At 39.2% G+C, this 22,156-nt stretch overlaps 2 protein-coding genes across 2 annotated transcripts in view; one reads left to right on the forward strand and one right to left on the reverse strand.

Annotated features, from left to right (window-relative positions):
• LOC139953369 (dual serine/threonine and tyrosine protein kinase-like) overlaps window positions 1-15,476 on the reverse strand; it is a 32,141-nt gene extending 16,665 nt beyond the window's left edge. The window contains 2 exon segments of the mRNA XM_071952880.1: window positions 7,009-8,199; window positions 15,310-15,476. Of these exon segments, the coding sequence (XP_071808981.1) occupies window positions 7,009-8,199; window positions 15,310-15,457 (1,339 nt within the window). The 5' untranslated portion in view covers window positions 15,458-15,476.
• A 3,573-nt stretch (window positions 15,477-19,049) lies between these two features.
• Window positions 19,050-22,156, forward strand: part of LOC139954118 (interferon-related developmental regulator 2-like) — a 10,237-nt gene continuing 7,130 nt past the window's right edge. The window contains exons 1-4 of the mRNA XM_071953782.1: window positions 19,050-19,238; window positions 20,465-20,563; window positions 20,946-21,045; window positions 21,215-21,339. Of these exons, the coding sequence (XP_071809883.1) occupies window positions 19,211-19,238; window positions 20,465-20,563; window positions 20,946-21,045; window positions 21,215-21,339 (352 nt within the window). The 5' untranslated portion in view covers window positions 19,050-19,210. The remainder of the gene's footprint in view (window positions 19,239-20,464; window positions 20,564-20,945; window positions 21,046-21,214; window positions 21,340-22,156) is intronic.

Raw genomic sequence — 22,156 nt, forward strand, 5'->3', positions numbered from 1 at the left:
AAATTTTCAATACATGTATATTGAAAACTGTTGATGATATCGAAAATTTTTATGTCGCAAAAACCTACCTCCATGCAAAAAACAGGCATGCAATTCTTCAGCGGGAAAAAATACGGAAAATAATGTCTCATTGATCGCGTAAACTGAAGATTGCTGTCGGGTATTTGTCCCTTTTTCATCTGGTTCCGGCCCCGCATCCCCTTATACAACAAGCAATAAAACACAACAGAGCCAGACTGTGTAGAAAATAGTGTAGAAGGTATGCTGTACGAGGAGAATTGTGTAAAAACACATAGGGCCAGACTGTGCATTAACAGTGTAGAACATAATATGCTGTACAAGGAGAATTGTGAAGTTTGTGTTCTAGCCGCATAATGGTTCCTTCTGTGTGTAAACAAACTATTGGAAACCGGAGCATGCCTCATGGTGTCATGCGGGGAGCGTACATTCTCTTCGCCTAGCGAGCAGAAGCGGCAACGAAATCACATAATTTCTTCGTTGGTAGAAGAAGAAAAAACGGGAGAAAAACAGAGCATGGCGAGGCAATTTTAAGCAAGAAGGATCAAGCCAAAAACCAGTAAATATAAACCCTATTAAACTGTCGGTCTTCATCTTTTTAAGAACTTTTTTTAGTAGGCTTCATCCTGAATCCTGACAGGGAAAAACTTGATATATCGAGTATACTCGATATTGAATTTTCGATAATTTTCGGTAATTAAAAAAACTGACATCGATGGACGTTTCTTTGGTAATTGCTCAAAGACCAGAAGCCTCACTTGGTGTATCCCAATATTTAAAAGCATAAAATAGCATTTGAACCTCACACGTATATATACGTATGTTCCGTTTTTGAAAATCCAAGACCAAGGCTTTTTCTCATTGGTAACGGGCATCCTAAGAGCAAATTTATAAATTTCTACAATTTACACAATCGCCTTCATTGCCTCCGTGTGAAGTATCAGGCCTGGCACCTGTGAAAATATGGGCTAAATTGCTCATTGGAGTTGCAAGAAAGAAAAAACACCCTTGTTACATAGAATTGTTTGCTCTCAGATCTAAGAAAGACCCCAGAATACAAGGTCTTCCATTTGCAAACAGAGTGAGATGGCATACAAGAATGTAAGATATTCAGTGGATACAATCGGATGTCCTTGAATTAAAAGCACATCTTGAATCACTTTACAAGACGTTTCAAGGAAAATTCATTTGTTACCCTTTTCCTGGTGTACTTCAGCTTTGCTAACACAATATTCCCCTTACCACATACACACAAGCAATCAGGGAGATTGTGTACAACAATCAGAACTCTATATTTAGAACCAAAGGTAAATACAGAATTGCTAGAGTTGACAAAATAGTCAGACACAGTGTGCATGGTTTGTGTGATCAAACATGTGTACTGTACAGTAGGTCTTCATGTGCATGTAGATGAATTTCCTGTCAGACAGTTAAAGGAACACGTTGCCTTGGATCGGTCGAGTTGGTCTTTGAAAAACGTTTGTAACCGTTTTTTATAAAATGCATATGGGTAGAAAGATGTTGTAAAAGTAGAATACAATGATCCACACAAACATGCCTCGAAATTGCGTGGTTTTCCTTTTACCTCGTCGACTAACACGTCGGCCATTTATGGGGGTCAAAATTTTGACTCCCATAAATGGCCGACGGTGATAGTTCGCACAGTAAAAGCGAAACCACGCAATTTCGAGGCAAACTTGTGTGGATCATTGTATGCTACTTTTAAAACATCTTTCCAACCATATGCATTATATAAAAAACGGTTACAAACGCTTTTGTTTTGACCAACTCGTCCGATCCAAGGCAACGTGTTCCTTTAATACAAGTATACCCTGCCTTACAATGTAGGTTGTCAAGTGGCTGGTGCTGATAGATGTACTTCAAGTATTTTGTGCACACTGACAGCCAATATTGAGTAGCAAAGGTCTCGAATTCAGGCATCTGAAAGCACACCACTTGTGCCACAATGGGTTTTTTCTTCCATTATTCTCTCACAACTTTGAAACCAATTTAGTTCAAATTTTCAAAGGTTTGTTATTTTATGCATAATATGTTGAGATACACCAGGTGAGAAGACTGGTCTTTGACAATTACCAATAGTGTCCAGTGCCTGCACCTTTAACCTGGGATCACACCCAAGTTTACGATACAAACAACCTGGGATATTACACCAAAATAAATTTCATTTAAAAAACAATTTGGGTGGGCCCACACCCATTGGCCGATCGCTCAAGACGGGGCAGAGCTCCATGTCTACATAACTGCAAAATTACCACAACTGATTTAATGCAAGGGACGCGAAGCACAGGGCCAAGTTGAGGAGAGCCATAGGGAGAAAGCAGGCCAACCCAAAACAGACTGGACAGCGACCTTAAAACCGACATGAAATTGCATGATAAGGCCTAATTTTTTTAATTTTTTTTAAGTCAACAGAAGCTTTAATGAGACATGACCATTTCCTCGATGACCTTTGTCAAGTTTCCGGCTCAATGTGTTCGAATACTTATAACATACTTTTTAATACAAGTACATGTATGTATGTGTGTAGTGTGGTAATCCATATTACACAAAAAATAAATAATCCTGCACAAAGGCAATGTAGGCAATTGCCTCAATGCCTCTGGTCATTGCTTTGGTGCCATTTAAACTGTTCCATCTTCCAACAAAAATTGTTTATTGCGCTCACCTGATTTCTCCCTAAAAGCAGGGTATATTTTTGGTTATTGTTAAAGACCAGTAACTTCAAAAACCGGTCAGGGAAAAAACGGTGATGAGCACTTTTTATTTTGACGTCTATAGATAAATTGCCCATATTAAAACTAGTTTAAAATAACCAATGCTGAATTCCCCCAATTTAGTACCTTTAAAGGCAGTGGACACTATTGGTAAATTACTCAAAATAATTATTAGCATTAAACCTTACTTGGTAACGTCGAGTAATGGGGAGCTGTTTGTAGTATAAAACATTGTGAGAAATGGCTCCCTCTGAAGTAATGTAGTTTTCCAGAAAGAAGTCATTTTCCACAAATTTGATTTTGAGACCTCGGATTTAGAATTTTAAGGTCTCGAAATCAAGCATCTGAAAGCACACAACTTCATGTGAGAAGGGTGTTTGTTTCTTTCATTATTATCTCACAACTTCGAAGACCGATTCAGCTCAAATTTTCACAGGCTTGTTATTTTAAGCATATGTTGAGATACACCAACTGTGAAGGCTAGTCTTTGAAAATTAGCAATAACAGTGTCCAGTGGCTTTAAGAATAAGGCATTGTACACCTACACTGTAACACTGTACTCCCATAGCAACTGCATATAAATATAATTCAATGTGATGTAGTGCGATTCAGTCACTGAAACTCTACACAGTTGAGTTGGTTCTGTTCATATCAGAGGTTAACTTGTTTTGTTCATTTGACATTGCAAAGACAAAGAGGGACAGCCTCACTCTATGCATGGGCCTATCCCATGCCCCAGACAATAACACTGTGCACAACATCCCTTTCAAACCGCGACCACACACAAAAACAAGTGCATGTAGAGACTTAACAGCTTTCAGGTTCGGTTCCGCCTGGTCATTGTGGTTTCAACGATGGATCAGTTTTGACTTCCTTTACATGGATATGAAAATAATCCTCGAAAGTGAAGTAGTGAAAGTTGTTTAAAAGCATTGGATTCCAGGCCTGCCCCTTTACAGAAGCAACAAAGCCGATAGCCTCCATGCCCCCTGGTGCCCTTGAAATGCTCCAGTAGAAATTTACAATTTCCTAATCAGGCACCCTTTCTTTACCAAAGAGTATGCCTTGGTGCCTTTGCCCTTTCAAAAATGAGGCATACACACACATGGGATTCTGACCTCTAGTGCTTAAAAACACTGTTAAAGGTGAAAATTTCCTTCAAATCTCTAACAATTTTGCCGTTTGAAATTGCTTCTTAAAATCTTTTTTTTTTCCATGCACTAAAACATCAACAGTGTATTGCAATTAGGGAGTAGTGATTAAAAAATCATGAATTTGCTTCTGGAATACAACCAGCAGAACATGCGGTACATACAAATCTGGTTCTGTACATATTTGTTAAACCTTATGTGAACATTGTGAATCATTGCAAATGCTAGTGCCAGAGATGTGGCTGGTACCCACTGTCATCTCGCTAAAACATGTATGAATTCGCCGTTCTTCATGTGAGCTTGTAAAAATACAGTGACAGTTTCTTGCTGTTTATCTCAGCAATAGAAAACTTTATTGGACTGAAACTTAATCCCAGCAATAGAAACTGTATGGGACTGAAACTGTTATTGTTATAATTTTACCTAGATATTTATACATTCAGAAATCAGCATTAACTTTGACAAAAACAGCATGACGGCAGGATTCCACACTGTTCATGTTGTGGCGCCATGAAGCTGCATTCTTAGTTTGACTGCGCCCCTTTTCTGGGACATTGTATTGTAAGCTTTTAATGCACAGTTGACAATTTTGATTTATTTTCGGCAAAATAAACGTTGAGGTGCACAGTGTGTTTTGTTCAGAGCGCTGGTGGAACTGTTGAGTTATACAAGCAGGCCCGTTTGGCACCAACAACAGTGATTTAAATGCTGGTTGAGTGAACATTATGGTACATCATGTACCAATGGCTCTTTTATAAGCCAACACTCCTTCAAAAAGATGGTTGCATACACAACTTTAGAATTAGATACTTTGATGTGTGTACATGCACATCCTTGCGCTTACAGCAAACTGTAGTCAATTCACCGATAAAAAGATGGCCTTACTATCATAATCAAACTACATGTAACTGAATACACAGAATTGTTTAAAGGAACATTACAGTATTGGTTTTGTTGCTGGCAGTGTAAGCACGTTATGTAATCCACCATACATAAACTGACAAACCTATAGAAATTTGAGACCGATCGACCATCTGGGTCACGATCACGAGAGAATAGTGAAAAATCGATCACAAATTTTGCATTGCATCGATACCAAAACAAAAATGAATAAACCGCTCACTGAACGATAAACTCCAAACGCGAAATTAGATTTTTTATTTGTCATCAAATATAAAATTTCAGACAGAAATATTTCAAGGGTTGTTTTCTACTATCATCATCATTAGGCCGTGTAAGTTTCATGTAAATCTGTGATCTTCACGATTTTTGTTTCTTACCATTTCTGTAACGTTCCTTTAACAAAAAAAAACAAGTTGATGGAAACTCTTCACTGTTGTTATCTTGAGGTCAAAGTCAATTTCTGTTTGTCGGGTTGAAATCCGACCTTCCTAATGAGTAATAGAGAATTTAGACCATAGAGTTTAGAGCCCTTTAAAATGAAATTATCCTCTACCAGGCAACTGTGATTTTGGCGGCAACGAAAGTTCAGGATGCATTGCCTGTGCAAAAACATGCACAGTACATGTATTACATGTAGAATGACTACATTGGATGTTGATCAACCCCCCCCCCCCCAACTCCCCCCCCCCCCCACCACCATGACTTCCATTATCAACATCAGCAAATACAATCAATCATCTGCATGTGGCATCTGCATGACATGCATGAGGTTAAGGTCATAGACCTTGGTAAAAATCCACAATTAAAATACGACCGTGAAAACTTTTTTTTAGCTGCCCACAAGGCTAGTTGAGAAGTGGTGTTGACTACACCTCATACACATAGATTCTGCGATGTCATTGGTTTATCACTTACAATGTACACTAGAAAGGCGCACCAACTGAGACGTACATGTACTATACCATTAGCAACCAATGTACTAGGCCTATACCATTAGCAACCAGGGTGCTGTACCAAGGCATCTCTACATGTATGGGGTGTTATAAAACAAATACTGACTGCTTTTTACTTGTGCTTCGGTTAAAATTACGCGCCCTCGGTGATCCCCTGAGCATTCTATTTTTCTCGAGGCGCATTATACATTGTACTACAGTATCCCATATCAGTTTTTACTATACCAGTTTTTAAAAGGCAGTGGACACTATTGGTATTTACTCAAAATAATTATTGGCATAAAACCTTTCTTGGTGACGAGTAATGGGGAGAGGTTGATGGTATAAAACATTGTGAGAAACGACTCATTCTGAAGTGTCATAGTGTTCGAGAAAGAAGTAATTTTCCATGAATTTGATTTTGAGACCTCAAGTTTCGAACTTGTGGTCTCGAAATCAATCATCTAAACGCACACAACTTCGTGTTACAAGGGTTATTTTTCTTGCTTTATTATCTTGCAACTTCGATGAACAATTGAGCTCAAATTTTCACATGTTTGTTATTTTATGGATATGTTGAGATACACCAACTGTGAAGGCTAGTCTTTGACAATTACCAATAGTGTCCACTGCCTTTAAGTGCCACAAAGACAATGACAAGGGGCACGGAAGCAATAGACCGATCCGTTAAGCTCCGCCCCATTTGACCAATCAAGAAACCAAAATTGTGAAGACCACAGATTTACAAAAAACTTACACGGTCTAATGATGAGTTTTTTCTCTCTGAAATGTCATATTTGATGAGAAATAAAGAATCTAACTTTGAGTTTACCGCTCAGTGAGCATTTTATTCATTTTATTTTGGCATCCGATCAATGCAATGCAAAATTTGTATTCGGGTTCACTATTTTCTCATGACCCAGATGGCCGATCAATCTCAAACTTCTACAGGTTTGCAGGGCTGTATGCTTCGTTTTTGAAAGGGCAAGGGCACCAAGGCATTTTCGTCTTGGTAAAGGGCATCCTATGATGAAATTGCAAATTTGTACTGGAGCATTTCAAGAGCACCAAGGCAATGACCAGGGGACACAGAGGCAATCGCCTTCGTTGCCTCCGTGAAGTATCAGGCCTGGGTTTGTCAGTTTATGTATGGTGGATTACATAAAGTGCTTACACTGCCAGTCAACTGTTTTGTAGCAAAAACCAATTCTGTAATGCTCCTTTAAATCAAAAATTAAAAAATAGTTTGAAAGTTTTCTTGTGTACTACCTGAAAACTGAAAGTTCTCTGCTTCTTGTAAGAGAGGTTCTTTCATGTCTTGGATGGTCTCCTGTATCAGTTTCCGAATCTCCTCTTGTCTCTGATTGGCCAGTTCCTTGAGAGATTCGAATAGCTCCGCCTCACGTTGCCTGGCGTAGTCTATCCTTCGGGGTGTAATCTGTATGTCTCGCTGCATGTCAAAGGCTGTTGTGATGAACATATTCATGCACTGGAGGTGAAGATCATGGAGGATGTTGGTGGCTCGTGTGAGGTACAACTGAAGCACCTGGTGCACATAGACCAGTATACCCTGCATGTTGTAAAGTTTCTCCAATCGACTCTGACTCAGGTCGGCCTCAGTCGGGGACAGGCCTCCTTTGAAGACCGGCCCCTCCGTCGGATCTTTCAGGAATCCCATGCCGCGCAGCTGCCCCTGCAAGATGTCCTGGAACCTTGAGGGGTTCCTTGGCGCGGGGGACACAGCCCTCGTACTACCTCCTTGATCATCGCCTCGAAAACTCAGGTCCTCATTATTGCTATCATAAGCCGAGTCATCCCCCACATCCTCCCCACCGTGCGACTGTCTAGGTGAACTCTCCTTGTGAGGGCAGCAGTCTAGAAACAGCACCGGCAAACCAGCAAGGACTAGTCTCAGCTCCAGCAGGTCATTTTGATCTTCCTTGGTCAGGTAGTCCTTCTCAATCCCAAAGAGCACAATAGGAAGCATTCGCGAAGAGTACTGGTTGTAGAGTTTAACCGAGTTCAGGTCTGGGCAGTTGTGGGGTGCGACAACAACCTCGGCCTTCGTGGCAAGCAGCGGATGGTTGAGAGTTACTTCCGTTGTTGCCTGCGCCGTACATGGATCACCGAGATCTTCCGGTCTGATTTCAATATCCCGCTGCGGGAGCGCCGTCCAGTTTGTCTCCGGACTGTAATCCCCGTTCAGTAACTCAAAGCTGTCCATAAGCGTGGTGAGAGAACACCGCCTCTCGGTACCGTACCGGAATCGCAGTGCTCGCCAACTCTTGGCATTGTCTGAGCTATTTGTCACCCGCAGCAGCTGCTCGCCGAACAGTCTGTTGACAATGGTAGCTTTGGCCGTGTAGGTCTGGCCATAGATCAAAAGGCAAGGTGGATCACTGACAATGGACTTCATAAAAGATTCATCCTCATCTTGTAATAATAGAGCCGAGACACGCTCTGTATGATAAAGAAGGGAAACAAGAAATTCTTTAAGTTTTCTAGCACAAAAGTTTTCTTAACCCACATAGATCATAGTGGGCATAGGATTTGAGGCATTGCATGGTGAGGATATTAGGTTTGCGGTAACATAAACACCATGTGTGTATCTACTTGCCAGGTAGAGTTTGTTCTTTAGAGAACTGTCTTTCTTTATTCTACTACCACGGAGTAGATTTATCGGATGTTCGGTAGACTTCTCAGATCTCAAAAGAACTGACCTGCTTATTAACTAATACCTGGGCGGAAGGTAGAAAATCGGCTGGGACTACAACTTTTGCTTATATGATCGTAATTAATCGCTCTACCGCGGAGTGAGTTCTTGAATTGGTCTCAACATTTCGACTAGCTTGCTCTAGTCATCATCAGGAGACTGAGATGACTGGGACTAATGTTGCTTGTACCAAAATGACCATAGCGGCAGCAAGACTTGAACTACTTCCACTCAACCCAAAAAGGTCAAAGGAATGGTAAATGTCCTAAATTGATATTTTACAAAGTTTTATATTAACCATAGTATATTCCTATACATGTACAAAAACCTCTGACTTGCTCTTTATTTTAAAGACACTCTCGAAAACAAAATGACTAGTTCAAAACTCAACATCAAGCCTTTTGGCCATGTGCTAAAAAAGGGTGCAGATTGAATTTGGTGGGCTCGTAACCAAAAACATGGCTTCAAATAAAAAATTAAAAACTAAAAAGGGAAAAGTAACGAATACAAAACACATTATTTTCTTTGTGTCTATTATATCACAAGTCTCTCTTGCCGTAGTCCAATGTCCATTAAATCTAGATTTTGTAAAACGAATTGCAAGCAAAGAATGTCTTGTAAAGAAACTGACTCTACCTTCAGGAAAAATGCACTTAGTGCCATTGTAAGATCTTGAATAGAATTGCACGCTGTCAATAAATACCTCTACCTGTATTTATTTTCAATATTTGTTCAGTTCTGAACAGTTCTGAAGCAGTGTCAATAAAGTCTGACTATTGTAAACTAAACAAATTTATTTAAAGTAACAAATGAGGAGAAGGGAACAGAGCCAAATTTCAGAAACTGTGCATGGCAGGATGTAGTTAAGTTTGCAGTGTTGGGATTAAGCACTCAGAATAACTTATTATACAATTCAATTCAATTCAATTACAAATAATTTCCACTTAGAATTTTGCCCAAAGAAATTTACTTATAAATATCAGTGTTTTCTGCAAAACAAGCTGATTGATGAGATAGGGCCCAGACCTCCTCCCCTAATTATGGCATTAGAACACCACTTGTGATTGGGTGAACATACACATACATGGCACATCAAGTTCCAATGGCTCAGTACACACCAGTATTATTTACAAAGCTCAGACAAAACTAATCCCATAGATCATTTATGAAATCAACCTTGACCCCCAAACCAATTCACATCCAACAAATTTTTTTCTGAACTTGAATCCATGTAAAAACAAATGAACAGTGCACATAAATTTTTTAAAACATTACATGAAGATTTTTACCAATTGTTGGCTTTGATTTTCTGACACTATGGTTTATACTTATTCATATAATGAAATTTTGTTTTGACACTTTAACATGTATCACACGGTACTCCGTGTTTTTTTTAGGCACCCTGCTCAGTTTAATTGTAAAAATAAGGCAACAATAAAGTTGAAATGAAAACGTTGCAAAATGCAACTGATTGCAACGGAAGACTGTAGTGAACATAGTCTACACCAGCCTATGGCATTTTCCCTGGTTTAGGTAAATGCTCCATTACATACATGCATTGAAGTTTGGTATAGACTTGATTGCACATGTCCATGTCGAGGCCATGTAGAGGCCATGTAGAACCCAGCTATAGACTGTGAAAGTCTCGCGCGCACCGGAGCGAGAAAACACGACTACTGAAGAACTTTATTTTTTTATGAATCAAATTTTTGCATTAATTTATTCTTAACCGAATCTAAACAACACAAATACCCTAATAGAGCTTGTTTAAACTAATACACAATTATCGGTTAAAGTCTATGTATAGACAAAAGTAAAACTCTGGGACAAGGATGTTTGTTTGATCTTAAATTTTTTGAAACCCCTTTTGTAAATCTACGCCTGAATGTGAAACTACTCAAAGCTGGTTTATACGCGGACGCACGATGGTCGCAAGGGCGTTAGATGAACGCGTGACGCAGTTTTTAAAGAGGAAGCCGACGCCTAAACGCCCAATGAAAAGGCTTTTCACCCTGCTCGACCAAAACAAGCGTCTGCGTAAGTATCCTGATCGGAGATGGGCACAAATTCTTAATTTTAACCAAGTAACCTGACCTGAGGTCAAGTTTAAATATCGGTGTTTCTTCATTATTATGTTGACTTTATTTTTACTTTTATATATGATGTTAATTAGTATTACATTTTTAACAACATATGTCATTTTTATAGTCATAAACTACATTAAACTAAAGTAATGGACGAAACAAAATCTCCCCAACGTAAAACTCCATAAGGTTGGGACCACGATGGTCTCGGAAGTTCAAATCCGCGCGAGACTTGCACAGTCTTTGAAGCACAGTCACAATAGTAAATACAATATTAATGTTATGAATGCGTTTATCACATTCAACAACAGCACACCATTTTATGTACAGTGCATTTTGTATAAAATGATTGCTTGAATGGTTAGAATGTACATTTACCTCAATGTATTGTTTTAAAGCAATCGCACAACATCGGTAAACAGTATTGTCCAAAGGCCCACACTTTGTGTATCACAACTTAAAAATAACAAACCTGTGAAAATTTTGGCTCAATCGGTCATCGGAGTCGGGAGAAAATAACGGGAAAACACACCCTTGTTTCCGCACGTTTCGCCGTGTCTTGACATGTGTTTAAAATAAACCCGTTATTCTCGATATCTAGAATTGATAATTGTTTTAATGTTTTCACAAAAAGTAAAGCATTTCATGGAATAATTTTTCAAGGGAAGTCTTTCACATTTACCTTCTGTAAACCCTGTAAGTTATTTGTAAATCTGTGAACTTTTAATTTTTGTTCTGTTCAGAAAGTGTCCAATGGCTTTAAGCCCCTCCTACATTACATGTACTCCTGGTTAAATTTACCAGCGAGTTTACTTAAACAAATTCACGCACTGACTATTGAAACGCTATCAAGTTATGACATTCTCTAACAACTAGAATCCTTCAAGGAAATAAAAATATATATACACTAAGTTTATCTAAAATATTTACTGGTCTTCATCATAAATCAATCTATTTCTACCTTCATGTTTTTAATTAAACATTTGTTCCTGCTTAGAAAGACACAGGAAATACACTCTGTACTGCTATGGTTGTGTTTGACTCACATGTAATTTTGTAAGCAGATTTTTTACAGATTGTTTACAACGTCATGCAGGCCTTGAACTTTGCTCTTACAGGGGCACACAAATTTCTCGCTGGTAAGGGCCACCTCTATGAGGAAAATTTAAATTTGTATTGGAACTTTGCACAGGGTAGCCCGGCAATGGCTGTGGGTGCCGTCGGTTATTTCTATGCCTGCATGTAAAATGTAAAAGAAGAAATGTGGGGTTTTCTTTTCCCAGTTGGGCCTGAGGGTCGGCTTGGAGTCATCCCTTTTTTGATCATCAAGCCAGCTTATGACCTTGTTTCAACTACAGACCAAGGACTGTCAAATCCTGATGTATGTTGTATCTTCATGCAAACCAGTCATGCTTTATTAATTTCTTTGTCTACTTCAGTTAATTATTAACGAGCTGATATTAGGAGTTGACCCTTGTTTTGGGGTTTTTCCATTTTATTGTGCGCTGAGACCCCTGCAGATTGCATAGACTTTGACATTACAGGACTGTCTAAATGCAGATTGGTTTTATTGATTAGGTCCTCCAACTGGCAATAGGAATGGCACTGTCATTACCAAGCACCAATTTGCGTTACTTCAATAGTTGGGCCAGTGCATCGCATTTGGGCACTGCCTTAAATTGGTTGACACATGGAGGAATGGTTGACAGGTGTAGTCGTGTCCGAAACAGCGATTTCGGTAACAGCTTTGGCTAGATTCTTCAATACTATCAGACGCAAGCTTTAGCTGTGGCAAAAGTCGCTATTTCGGACATGGTCTATGTCTGAAGTTGGGCCAACCCTAACTACAGATGGGAGAACAATCAAGTTGGGACTCAACTCAATTTGGGAACTCCCTTATATTGGTTGATAGTATTGTCTGAAGTTGGGATAGTCCCACCTACAGATGGGCAACCATCAAGTTTAAGACTCAACTTAATTTGGGAATTCCGTTAAATTGGCTGACAGTTTGAAGTTGGGAAGTTGTCAGTATCGTTCATTCTTTTACAGTTGTCAAATTACATGCCTATAAATAAATGGCTAATGTTTCTGTTTCATTTTTACACACAGAAGAAGAATCACTGTACTATGTTAGTGTGCTACTTTAACATTTTGCTGGTTAATATGGACAATTGGACTTGACTGAAAAAAAAGAACTATCAACAGCCAACTTAAGTGGACTTTTTCATCACTTCATATTTCCTTTTTCAAATTTCAATGCGGGGTCAAAATTCCATACAGGCACTTTACAAGAAACTTAAAGATAACAGTAGGGCTCAGTTTCTCATTTTTACACAAACAATACCATTTAATGTGATCTATTTAGATCACATTAAATAATGCGTTATTGCAAAATATTAACTCTCTGTAAAATCTTGCTTTTCCTCATTGATGGCAAGGCCCAATGTCATGACTTTGCTTACCAATGAATTCTGCGCTTGCTTATGATCACTATTCTTCGTTTAGGGCAATCACCAAATTTCTACGCAAGCCATTTAACAAGCAAAGAATAAGAAATGAAATGTTTTGAAGCAACCTAGAGTCACATTTGCCATTGCGCACGTAGCTAACACTCCCTGCTCACCTATGAAATACACTTGAATGATGTAAGGGATTTAAAGCCATTGGACACTTTCTGAACAGAACAAAAATTAAAAGTTCACAGATTTACATTACAGAAGGTAATGGTGAAAGACTTCCCTTGAAATATTATTCCATGAAATGCTCAACTTTTTGAGAAAACATTAAAACAATTATCAATTCTCGATATCGAGAATGACAGATTTATTTTAAACACATGTCATGACACTATGAAACGTGCTGAAACAAGGGTGGGTTTTCCCGTCTTTTTTCTCCCGACTCTGATGACCGATTGAGCCTAAATTTTCACAGGTTTGTTATTTTATATCAGTTGTGATACACAAAATATGGGCCTTGGGACAATACTATTTACCGATGTTGTGCGGTTGCTTTAAACTAGTATGGGAATTTCTGTGCATGTTGTGGTGTACTGTAGTCAATGTGGCAGATTGCAGAAACACTTACTGCTTCTACTACTTGCCGTCCTACTACTCATCCTACTACTTGCCATCAACTCGCCATCAAGTCACTTGTGCCGTCAACTCCTCCAATATACATTTAAAATCCACAAAAGTATTATAGCTAAAAGAGAATTCGCGTAAGTTTTAGGTTACATTTCGGAATAAAAATTGAGGGTTTTTTTCTTGAGAAAAAATCATCTCGAAGCAGCAAAACCATCGGCCGCCGTCTTACTTTTTCACATGGATTAGTCTTAGCCCAAGATGTCAATGATTGGTACTATTTTTTTTTAAAACACAGTCATTTTTGTAAATGAAATTTTACCAAAAACCATGAGAAATATGTAGTTTAGCCCAGACTTAAAGGGAAGGTACACATTTGGTAATTACTCAAAACAAATATTAACTTAAAATCTTACTTGGTACTGAGCATTGGAGAGCTGTTGGTAGTATAAAACATTGTGGATAACTGCTCCCTCTGAAGTAACGCAGTTTTTGAGAAAGAGGAAATTTCTCACTAAAATAATAAAAGACTTCTAGCTAGAAGTCTTTTATTCCTATCGGAGAGCAAACAAATTCGTCCAACAAGGCTGCTTTTTTCTTTCATCATTTTCTCGCAACTTCGATGACCAAATGATCCCAAATTTTCACACACTTGTTATTTTTTGGTTATGATGGGATACACCAAGTGATGACACTGGTCTTTGACAATTACCAACTGTGTACAGTGCCTTTAACACTTCCATGCCCCATTTATAAAATTTGTTCTGTAAATTTAATGAGTTGACGGCACGAACATGAGTTGACGGCGAGTTGCCGGCAAGTCAGCGAGTTGATGGCAAGTAGTAGGACTGCTTGCATCTGTTTAATGAAGTTCCTGTGGTCATGTTTCAATGGTTTAATTTATGACAAAAGGCACTGCAAACCCTGTACTTTATTGAAGACCAACACTTGAACACCCTGAATATTGCTACTGCATTCCGTACCTCAACTTTCTACCTCCATGCTCAAACTGAGCTTTTTTTTTCCCCCATCCCAGTGAAACAGTTCAAATCTGTTTGTTGTCAATGAGAAAACAACTTATATTCAAGTACACACATAATATGGGTGTCCAAACGAAGTCAGAGTTACGAGACCTGGGTCCCAACAACTGACTGGTTGGACTCGCCGACTTTTGCCCAAACATTTTGTTTTGTTGGGGCTCTGTATGCAGGCAGGCAGTTAGAAGAGTAGGCCGCCCAGACTAGACTAGACTATTTCGATATGAAATAATATAGTACCTAATTTACCTCAATGAGATATCCTTTTTTGTAAAAAAGAGTGAAGAAGTGGTGGCGCCATACGGAAAGTTATCCCATACCCACTTTCCAAAATGAAGTTTCCCCACTTTCCAAAATGAAGTTTCATTGACAAAACAAATAAATAAATAATACTTTGTTTACTGAAAATAATCCCACATGGGTAAACTTAAAGAGAACATTATTTGTAAGTCGCGAAGCAAAACAACAAAATAACGCCAGTCATGCCACACAGCTAGCTATTTATTGCACATGGGTGGAGGTCATGTGAACCAAAACATACGGACTTTTAAAAGTAAAAGAGACACAATTCACCAACACCAAAAAAACTCATAAAATAAGAGTTAAGACATAAAATTAAAAAGCATAAACAAACTTGTACATTTCTTCCCCCTTACCGTCTTCAAAATGACCACAAGTCCTCAGTTCTGCAAGGGAGACGTTAGAGTCATATATAATCTTCTTTAAATGCTTGGAGAGGCCGCTAAATTGGCGAAATTCCCAAGCTAAATCGCGGTTTCTAGACCGCGAACGGCGTTCCGCCATGACGGCTCGCGGACGGTCGGTCGGCGGCGGTGTACTGAATTAATTTTTGGTGCGTTGAAAATAAAACAAAAAATACGAACGTGTAGTTTGTGATGTCGATCGTCTGCGCGCGTGCGCACATACTGACCGCCATACAGTTCGTGTCAAAAGTAAAGTTTGGCGGGTCACGTCACTGGGCCATGCACAAAATTCTCTGCTAAGCAAAAATTTAGTGGGGCACCGGTTGCAATAATATAAACTTGTGATGGCTTGGGTTTTTTTGCTTAGGAAGATTTTCCTGGGCTAAGCAGGTTTTTGTGCTACTGGCCCTCCTCAAAGAACAAGACATGCAGCGAAATCGAATGATTTTGAACAATATTGTTATTATCCCTGAACAAACATGCGCGAGAAAGGATGAATCATAATTTATTTTTCGTATAATAGAAGGAGTTTTAAAAAGTTGGATGTACTTTTTCCTCTGCCCGTCCGTGTGTGCCTATTAAAGGCTCTTGACGAAAACATCCCATTATTATAGGCTATGTATAGCAAAAAACATAGCAGCAAAATCGATGGATTTCACCGGTCACCCCAGACCAAGCGACTCCCAGTGAATGTCCATTTATAAAAAGTAAAAACCCAGGAAAAATTCCCATTGAAAAAAATCAATGGGATTTTAATAATGGGATCCCATCGACAATTTGAATGGGATTCAGGGGATTCAGGGGATTGGGGTGAAATTTGGGACATATTCATCGGGATCCAATGGGATTCACAGGGGATCCCATTGAATCCCATTAAAACAATGGGATTTCATTGAATCCCTTTCAAAATATCAATGGGACCCAATGGGAATATTCCCTGGGAACTCATCTCCTGAAAGTGGACGACAGGGTCCTTCAAATTATTATTTTTTTTGTACATAGTCAGCTCATTCACGAGTGATATCATGCTAAAGCTAATATTATTGTTTGCACACTGTGTGTAGGCCTAGACAGTGGACACTATTGGTAATGGTCAAAGACTAGTATTCACAGTTGGTGTATCTCAACATATGCATAAAATAACAAACCTGTGAAAATTTTAGCTCAATCGGTCGTCGAATTTGCGAGATAATAATGAAAGAAAAAAACCTTGTGTCACACAGTTGTGTGCTTTCTGATGTTTGATTTCGAGACCTCAAATTCTAAACTTGAGGTCTCGGTGGAAAATTACTTCTTTCTCGAAAACTACGTCACTTCAGGGGGAGCTGTTTCTCACAATGTTTTATACCATCAACCTCTCCCCATTATTACTTGTAATCAAGTAAGGTTTTGTGAGGATAATTACTTTGAGTAATTACCAATAGTGTCCACTGCCTTTAATACAGAAACAGAACCGGCCAACATTTCATAAGTTTACGAAGAAACTCGCAAGTGGTATATTCTGCTATGATTAGGCTAGCCCTCTGGCGGCCTTACACTTGTTGTTTCGTTTTATACTACAGTGACGTCATATCAGGGTCCATTTCTGGAGCGGAAATTTTTCAAAGCTTCATAACATCTTACCTGCAAGAAACCACTAATTCCACAGATTCATTTTCACGAAATAGTGTAGCTCAAGAAATTCACATTTGTTCGTATTCTCACAGTCTGCCGTGTGTACGCAAGATGCAAGACGCACGACGCGCAAACTTACGTTGCGTTTGTGTGTTAACGCTGTGCAGTCAAGATACGGTGGCCAAGAATTCGTGCGTCTTGCTGGCATCTTGCGTCTTGCACGCGATCGTGTACGTGTACGCGTACGCACGGCAGCACACAACACTGTGAGAAAACGATCAAAACGGGAATTTTTTAACGATGGCAGCTGCATTATTTCACGAAAATTACGGATTTGTAAAGAATATATGACGACAAAAACCCACCGCAGAAAAATGTATGCCGCCATGGAATGTAAATCTGTTGAAATTAGTGGCCTGTTGCAGGTAAGATTTGAGTTCTTTGTATTATAGGGCTATGATTAGGTTTAAGTGGAAAAACATCGCAATATAAGACCGATGAATGTCGCGTTCAATACCTGAAGGAAAGTTAGTCAAAAGAGGGCGCTATCACGAAACTTCTTCACACAACACCTTCGGTTTTTTTAACCACTCGATTTAATTGTTTTAATTCTGTATACATTGTACTAGGTGTATACAATACCATGAAAACTTATATTCAAAAGGTGGTCGTTTTTTTTAAGTCACCTGGAAGTGGTATTTTGTCAAAATAAAGCTTTTGTCACGAAAATACTTATGTGTTTTGATGAGTGGAATATGAATAAACAATTAACTAAGGTTTAAAAAAAAAAATAGTTTCCATGTTATTTACAAATTTGAAAATAAGCCCGACCCGAGAGGGCGCTGTTCGTGACGTCAATCGAGGAATCCGGAACGATGTCCACGCACGCCTAGGGAAGATCGAATAGGCCTAAATCCCTATAATCCTAGAAGTTTTGGGGATAAAAAAGTGAGCGCCTTCCAAACCGATTTTTCGAAGATATACAATGTAAAAAAAAAAGCTGCTCTGTACTACACGTGTTTGGGGGGGGGGGGGGGTGCAAAGGGTCACATTGTGTGCTACAACAATTTATTCATCCTCATTTTGGAATTTATTTAACGTACTAAAGTTTGTTTAGTTGAGCATAATACTGCTGTGGAGACAAGGTGCTCTTTTTTTTCTGTAGATCCTAATTGTAGAGCCTAAGTGGGGCTTTTAATCTTAAAAGATAATCGTGGGGTTTTACTCGAGCTCGAGGGAGATTTGGGGGTTGTAATTATTAAATACGCAAGCGTGTATAGATTGATTGGTGCTGGAGTTGATTTGTTTTATAATAAAGTATAGTACCAATGCAAGAAATTGTCTTTCACGTATCATTTATTGTAGTTTGAATTCGGGAGGCGGATCGGTTACCCTTTGTTCTGACAGTACATGAAAATAAAATAATGTCTCCCCAATGCATTGAAAAACACTACGGCGGTGGCAACATCATGTACAGCCGCCACCCCCCCCCCCCCCAAATCAAATCGTTTCAAGAAAGGTAATCGGAATTTTTTTGAGGATGGCAATTTTTACGTAGATAGGGCCTACATAAAAAAAATGCAGGCGCTGGGGGAGAGTGGGGGGCGGGAACGGGCGGGTGCATGTCCCCTTAGTTACGGCATGGAGGTAGAAATAGCTACGGGAGCCCCCTTACATTTAATTAATTCCTGTCGCGGGCGCGGGCGGCCGGCGTTTTCTATTAATATTGAACTTTAAATATGGAGCTACTATTGAAACGAACCAAAAATCACTCGTGACGGCTCAAAATAATTAGGAGGCGAAAGAAAAAAACTGGTGACGCAAGCAGGTTCTCAAAATAGCTTGTTTGCCGATCGCACGTATTACACTTTATTGCGAAATACCGTGTTATGTTTTACCCCGTACCTAAAAACGGAAAACCACTCCCATTGCAAAGCGCTCACTTCACGGGGAATTAAATGGGAATGCAAGGTATGGGGTAAGGTCAAAGGCAAAACATTTAATGACGTCACGAATGCATGATCCACATGATGTGTTTTGTGTACGTACATTCATACGCGGTCCGCATAAAGCCCGCATATGGTCAAAACACAATATGAGTCTACGACAAGCAACAACTCCCAAACAAATGCTTATTTTTAAGACATATTTTCGTAGTAAAAACTCTTGGAATATACAAAATCTACTTATATCCTGAGATTAGGTCTTTTCAAGATAATACTAGGCAGTTTCTAGTGAGATGCCGCGTCGTAAAGTGAAGAAAAAGGGTAAGTCTTGACGATGGAATTTCAAGAACATACTCAACATTATTGGCGCGCGCATTTTCACGTGTGCATATTGTTCATGTTTAGTCACCATACGTTTGGAATTTTAAGACGTTAACGTTATTAAAGGTCTAGATATGTTGTCACATCTTGCGTTGTCTCTAAATCATGGTTTAGTTTTGAATCATAACATTTAATTTTAATAGTTTAACTGATTGATGACTTGGCAGCTTTCTTGGTGTTGGTCATTGTTGTTGTTTCAAAATTGTTTTTTTGCCGGCAACCGCCGGCTATCAAATAGGAAACACTACTTGACCGATTGTGTAGTACTCTCCTTGAAGCGTCCACACACGAGTAGCCAACATTTTCTTATAACTTCTTAAACTGGGATTAATTTTCTCGTTCAAAATTTGAAAAACATTTGAGACTGAGAGTGTGAACGAGAGTGTGAGTGAGAGTAGGCCTATCTTTCTATTTAAAACTTTTTGGGGGGTCTGCACTCTGCAAGGATTTTTTATTTAAAAGGAAATCCATCTAAAATTGTACATAAAAAAAAATCAAACGCTCTGAATCTCAGTTTGTGAAACCAAAGAAGTCATAATGACAACATCAGACAAATGGTACAAAATCAGGAAAAGTTTCCGTATGGCACCACCACTTTTTCATTCGATATGAAATAATATAGTATCTAATTTACCTCAATGAGATGTCCCTTTTTGTAAAAATGAGTGAAAAAGTGGTAGCGCCATACTGAAAGCTATCCCACATAATCAGACTTAACATTTAAAAGTGGAATTGAAAAGTTGTTTGTGAAAGTAGTGGATAGTTGTGGCAGCCAACTGCTGTGTGCCATAAAATAAATAGATTTAATTGAATCAAACTTGGCTGAATTTATTTTGATAAAGCTAAACAAGTACAACTACAAGAACAATGCGCAATCAAATATAAGAGGAGGATAGTAATGAAAATAGTTGAAACAACAAGCATGAAGAACTGCCAAAATTATCCAAGGATAGCCCCAAAAAGCCAATAACTTTGACTCATTTCCATTGGGGTCCTTGACCGTACAGAACAATAGCAAAAACACAACAAAATAAGCATACAAAGGCCTAGGGTTTGGACAATTATTGAATTATGTTACTTAAAACAATTAGCACCTAAATTTATTCATTCAAAGCTGAATCTCATGAGCTTTCCTTATTGAACGTAATTTATTTTTGTTTTAAAAGGTGGTGCCCGATGTGGGGACAGTAGTGAAGGAGACACAGAGGAGACAGGGAGCATGACCAGCAGTCATCTATCAGAACCAGATAGCATCATCGAGGAAGGTATTACAGACCTGTATGCTTTGGTTTTTGAAATGGCAAGGGCACCAAGGCATTTATTTTCTCCTTAGTAAAGGGCACCCGATGAGCACATTGTAAATTTCTACTGGAGCATTACAAGGGCCTTAAGGCAATGACCAGGGGGCATGGAGGCAATCGCCAGTAGAGCAGAAACACTAACCTCCCCAATTCTGCCTATCAAGTGTCATGACCGGGATTCGAACCCTCACTCTGCTGATCAGACACCAGAGCCAGCCATGACACACCACAAGATGCAAAAGTTGGCTGCTCTGTAGCAGTGCTCAGTTTTTGTTTCCCTTTGCTGTTTAACCAGGTCTGAGTGTGGTTGTTCATTGGTTGTGTTGCTTTTGTTCTCTTGTGCTAGGTTTTGAGGCAGCTGATAATGTCCGTGCTGATGAGTCCGACGCTCAGGAAGTCTTGGAAGACAAGATAAAGGAGTACATTGATGGAACCACCCAGAAAAGGTAAACACATTCATTATTATTTAACAAAAATGCAGAAAAGGTAAACACGCTTATTATTGTTTTATAAGAAAAATGCGGTTGTTTTTCCCAATAGTTTTTGTTGGATTTTCTGTCTAAAAATATTTAACCCCTAAAACTCTTGGTTTGATTTTCTTTTTGTTAATAACAGTGTAAACGGGCGTCAGAAATGTTTGGATGGACTGAAGAAATGTCTGACACAGAAAGTTCTGACGGACTTTATATCGGAGAGGAAAATAACCATCGCGGACTGCATGGAACGCTGCATCAAAAAAGGTAAGAGCTGTGAAGGGTAATATTGACATGTTTTCTCAGGTAGAGGGTGGTGTAGATAGGGTGAGGTTGGCCAACCAGGCCTGGATTTTCATTTTTGAACATGTTGAGAGGGCAAGGCCATTTTCATTTTGCAAAGTGGACTCCCATTGGATAATCTTAAAGTCAATGGGAAAGTTTTGAAGGGCACCAAGGCCTTGGGCAACACAGGCCATGGCCTCCGTGTAGTTCCGTGCCTGCATTAACGGTGCACTCGAGTCAGGGTTTTTCCACAAACATTTTTGCTGACTGGCCAGCAGGACCAGTTAGCGCATCTTTTTATTAGTCCACCAGCTTCACAAGTCAATACTTCAAATGAATTCGGAATGCTGTTCAAGACTAAACTTGCCAGTAGGACAACTTGGTGAGGCTTATGACTGGTCCTCGGGTGTTTTAACTGGCATTGGGCCAGCAGACCACTGTTCAGGGAGAACGCTGTCATTAGCTACCCTGGCGTTACTCGAGTGAATCCCGACAAGGGCTCAATAAATGACCAAACACCTTCTTGTGTGAGTTATGCTGAACAGTGGAAATTAGTCACCAGTTTGACGACATAGGTAGACCTAGGGCTGACTGGGGGGAAGCTACCTTAGGCACGCCCTTAAATGGTTTGGGTACTTTCTGTACGATACAAAACAGAATGTCCATAGATTTACATCGGTTTAAAGATAATGATGGTAGAAAGCTTCCCTGAAAATATTACTAGCTGGGGTGCTTTAGTTTTTGAGAAATGAGTAAAACAATGTCTTAAAAATAGTTTTCGTCTCAGGAGACGAAAATA

Source organism: Asterias amurensis, chromosome 2 (genome assembly GCF_032118995.1).
Source record: "Asterias amurensis chromosome 2, ASM3211899v1".
Lineage (NCBI taxonomy): Eukaryota > Metazoa > Echinodermata > Asteroidea > Forcipulatida > Asteriidae > Asterias > Asterias amurensis.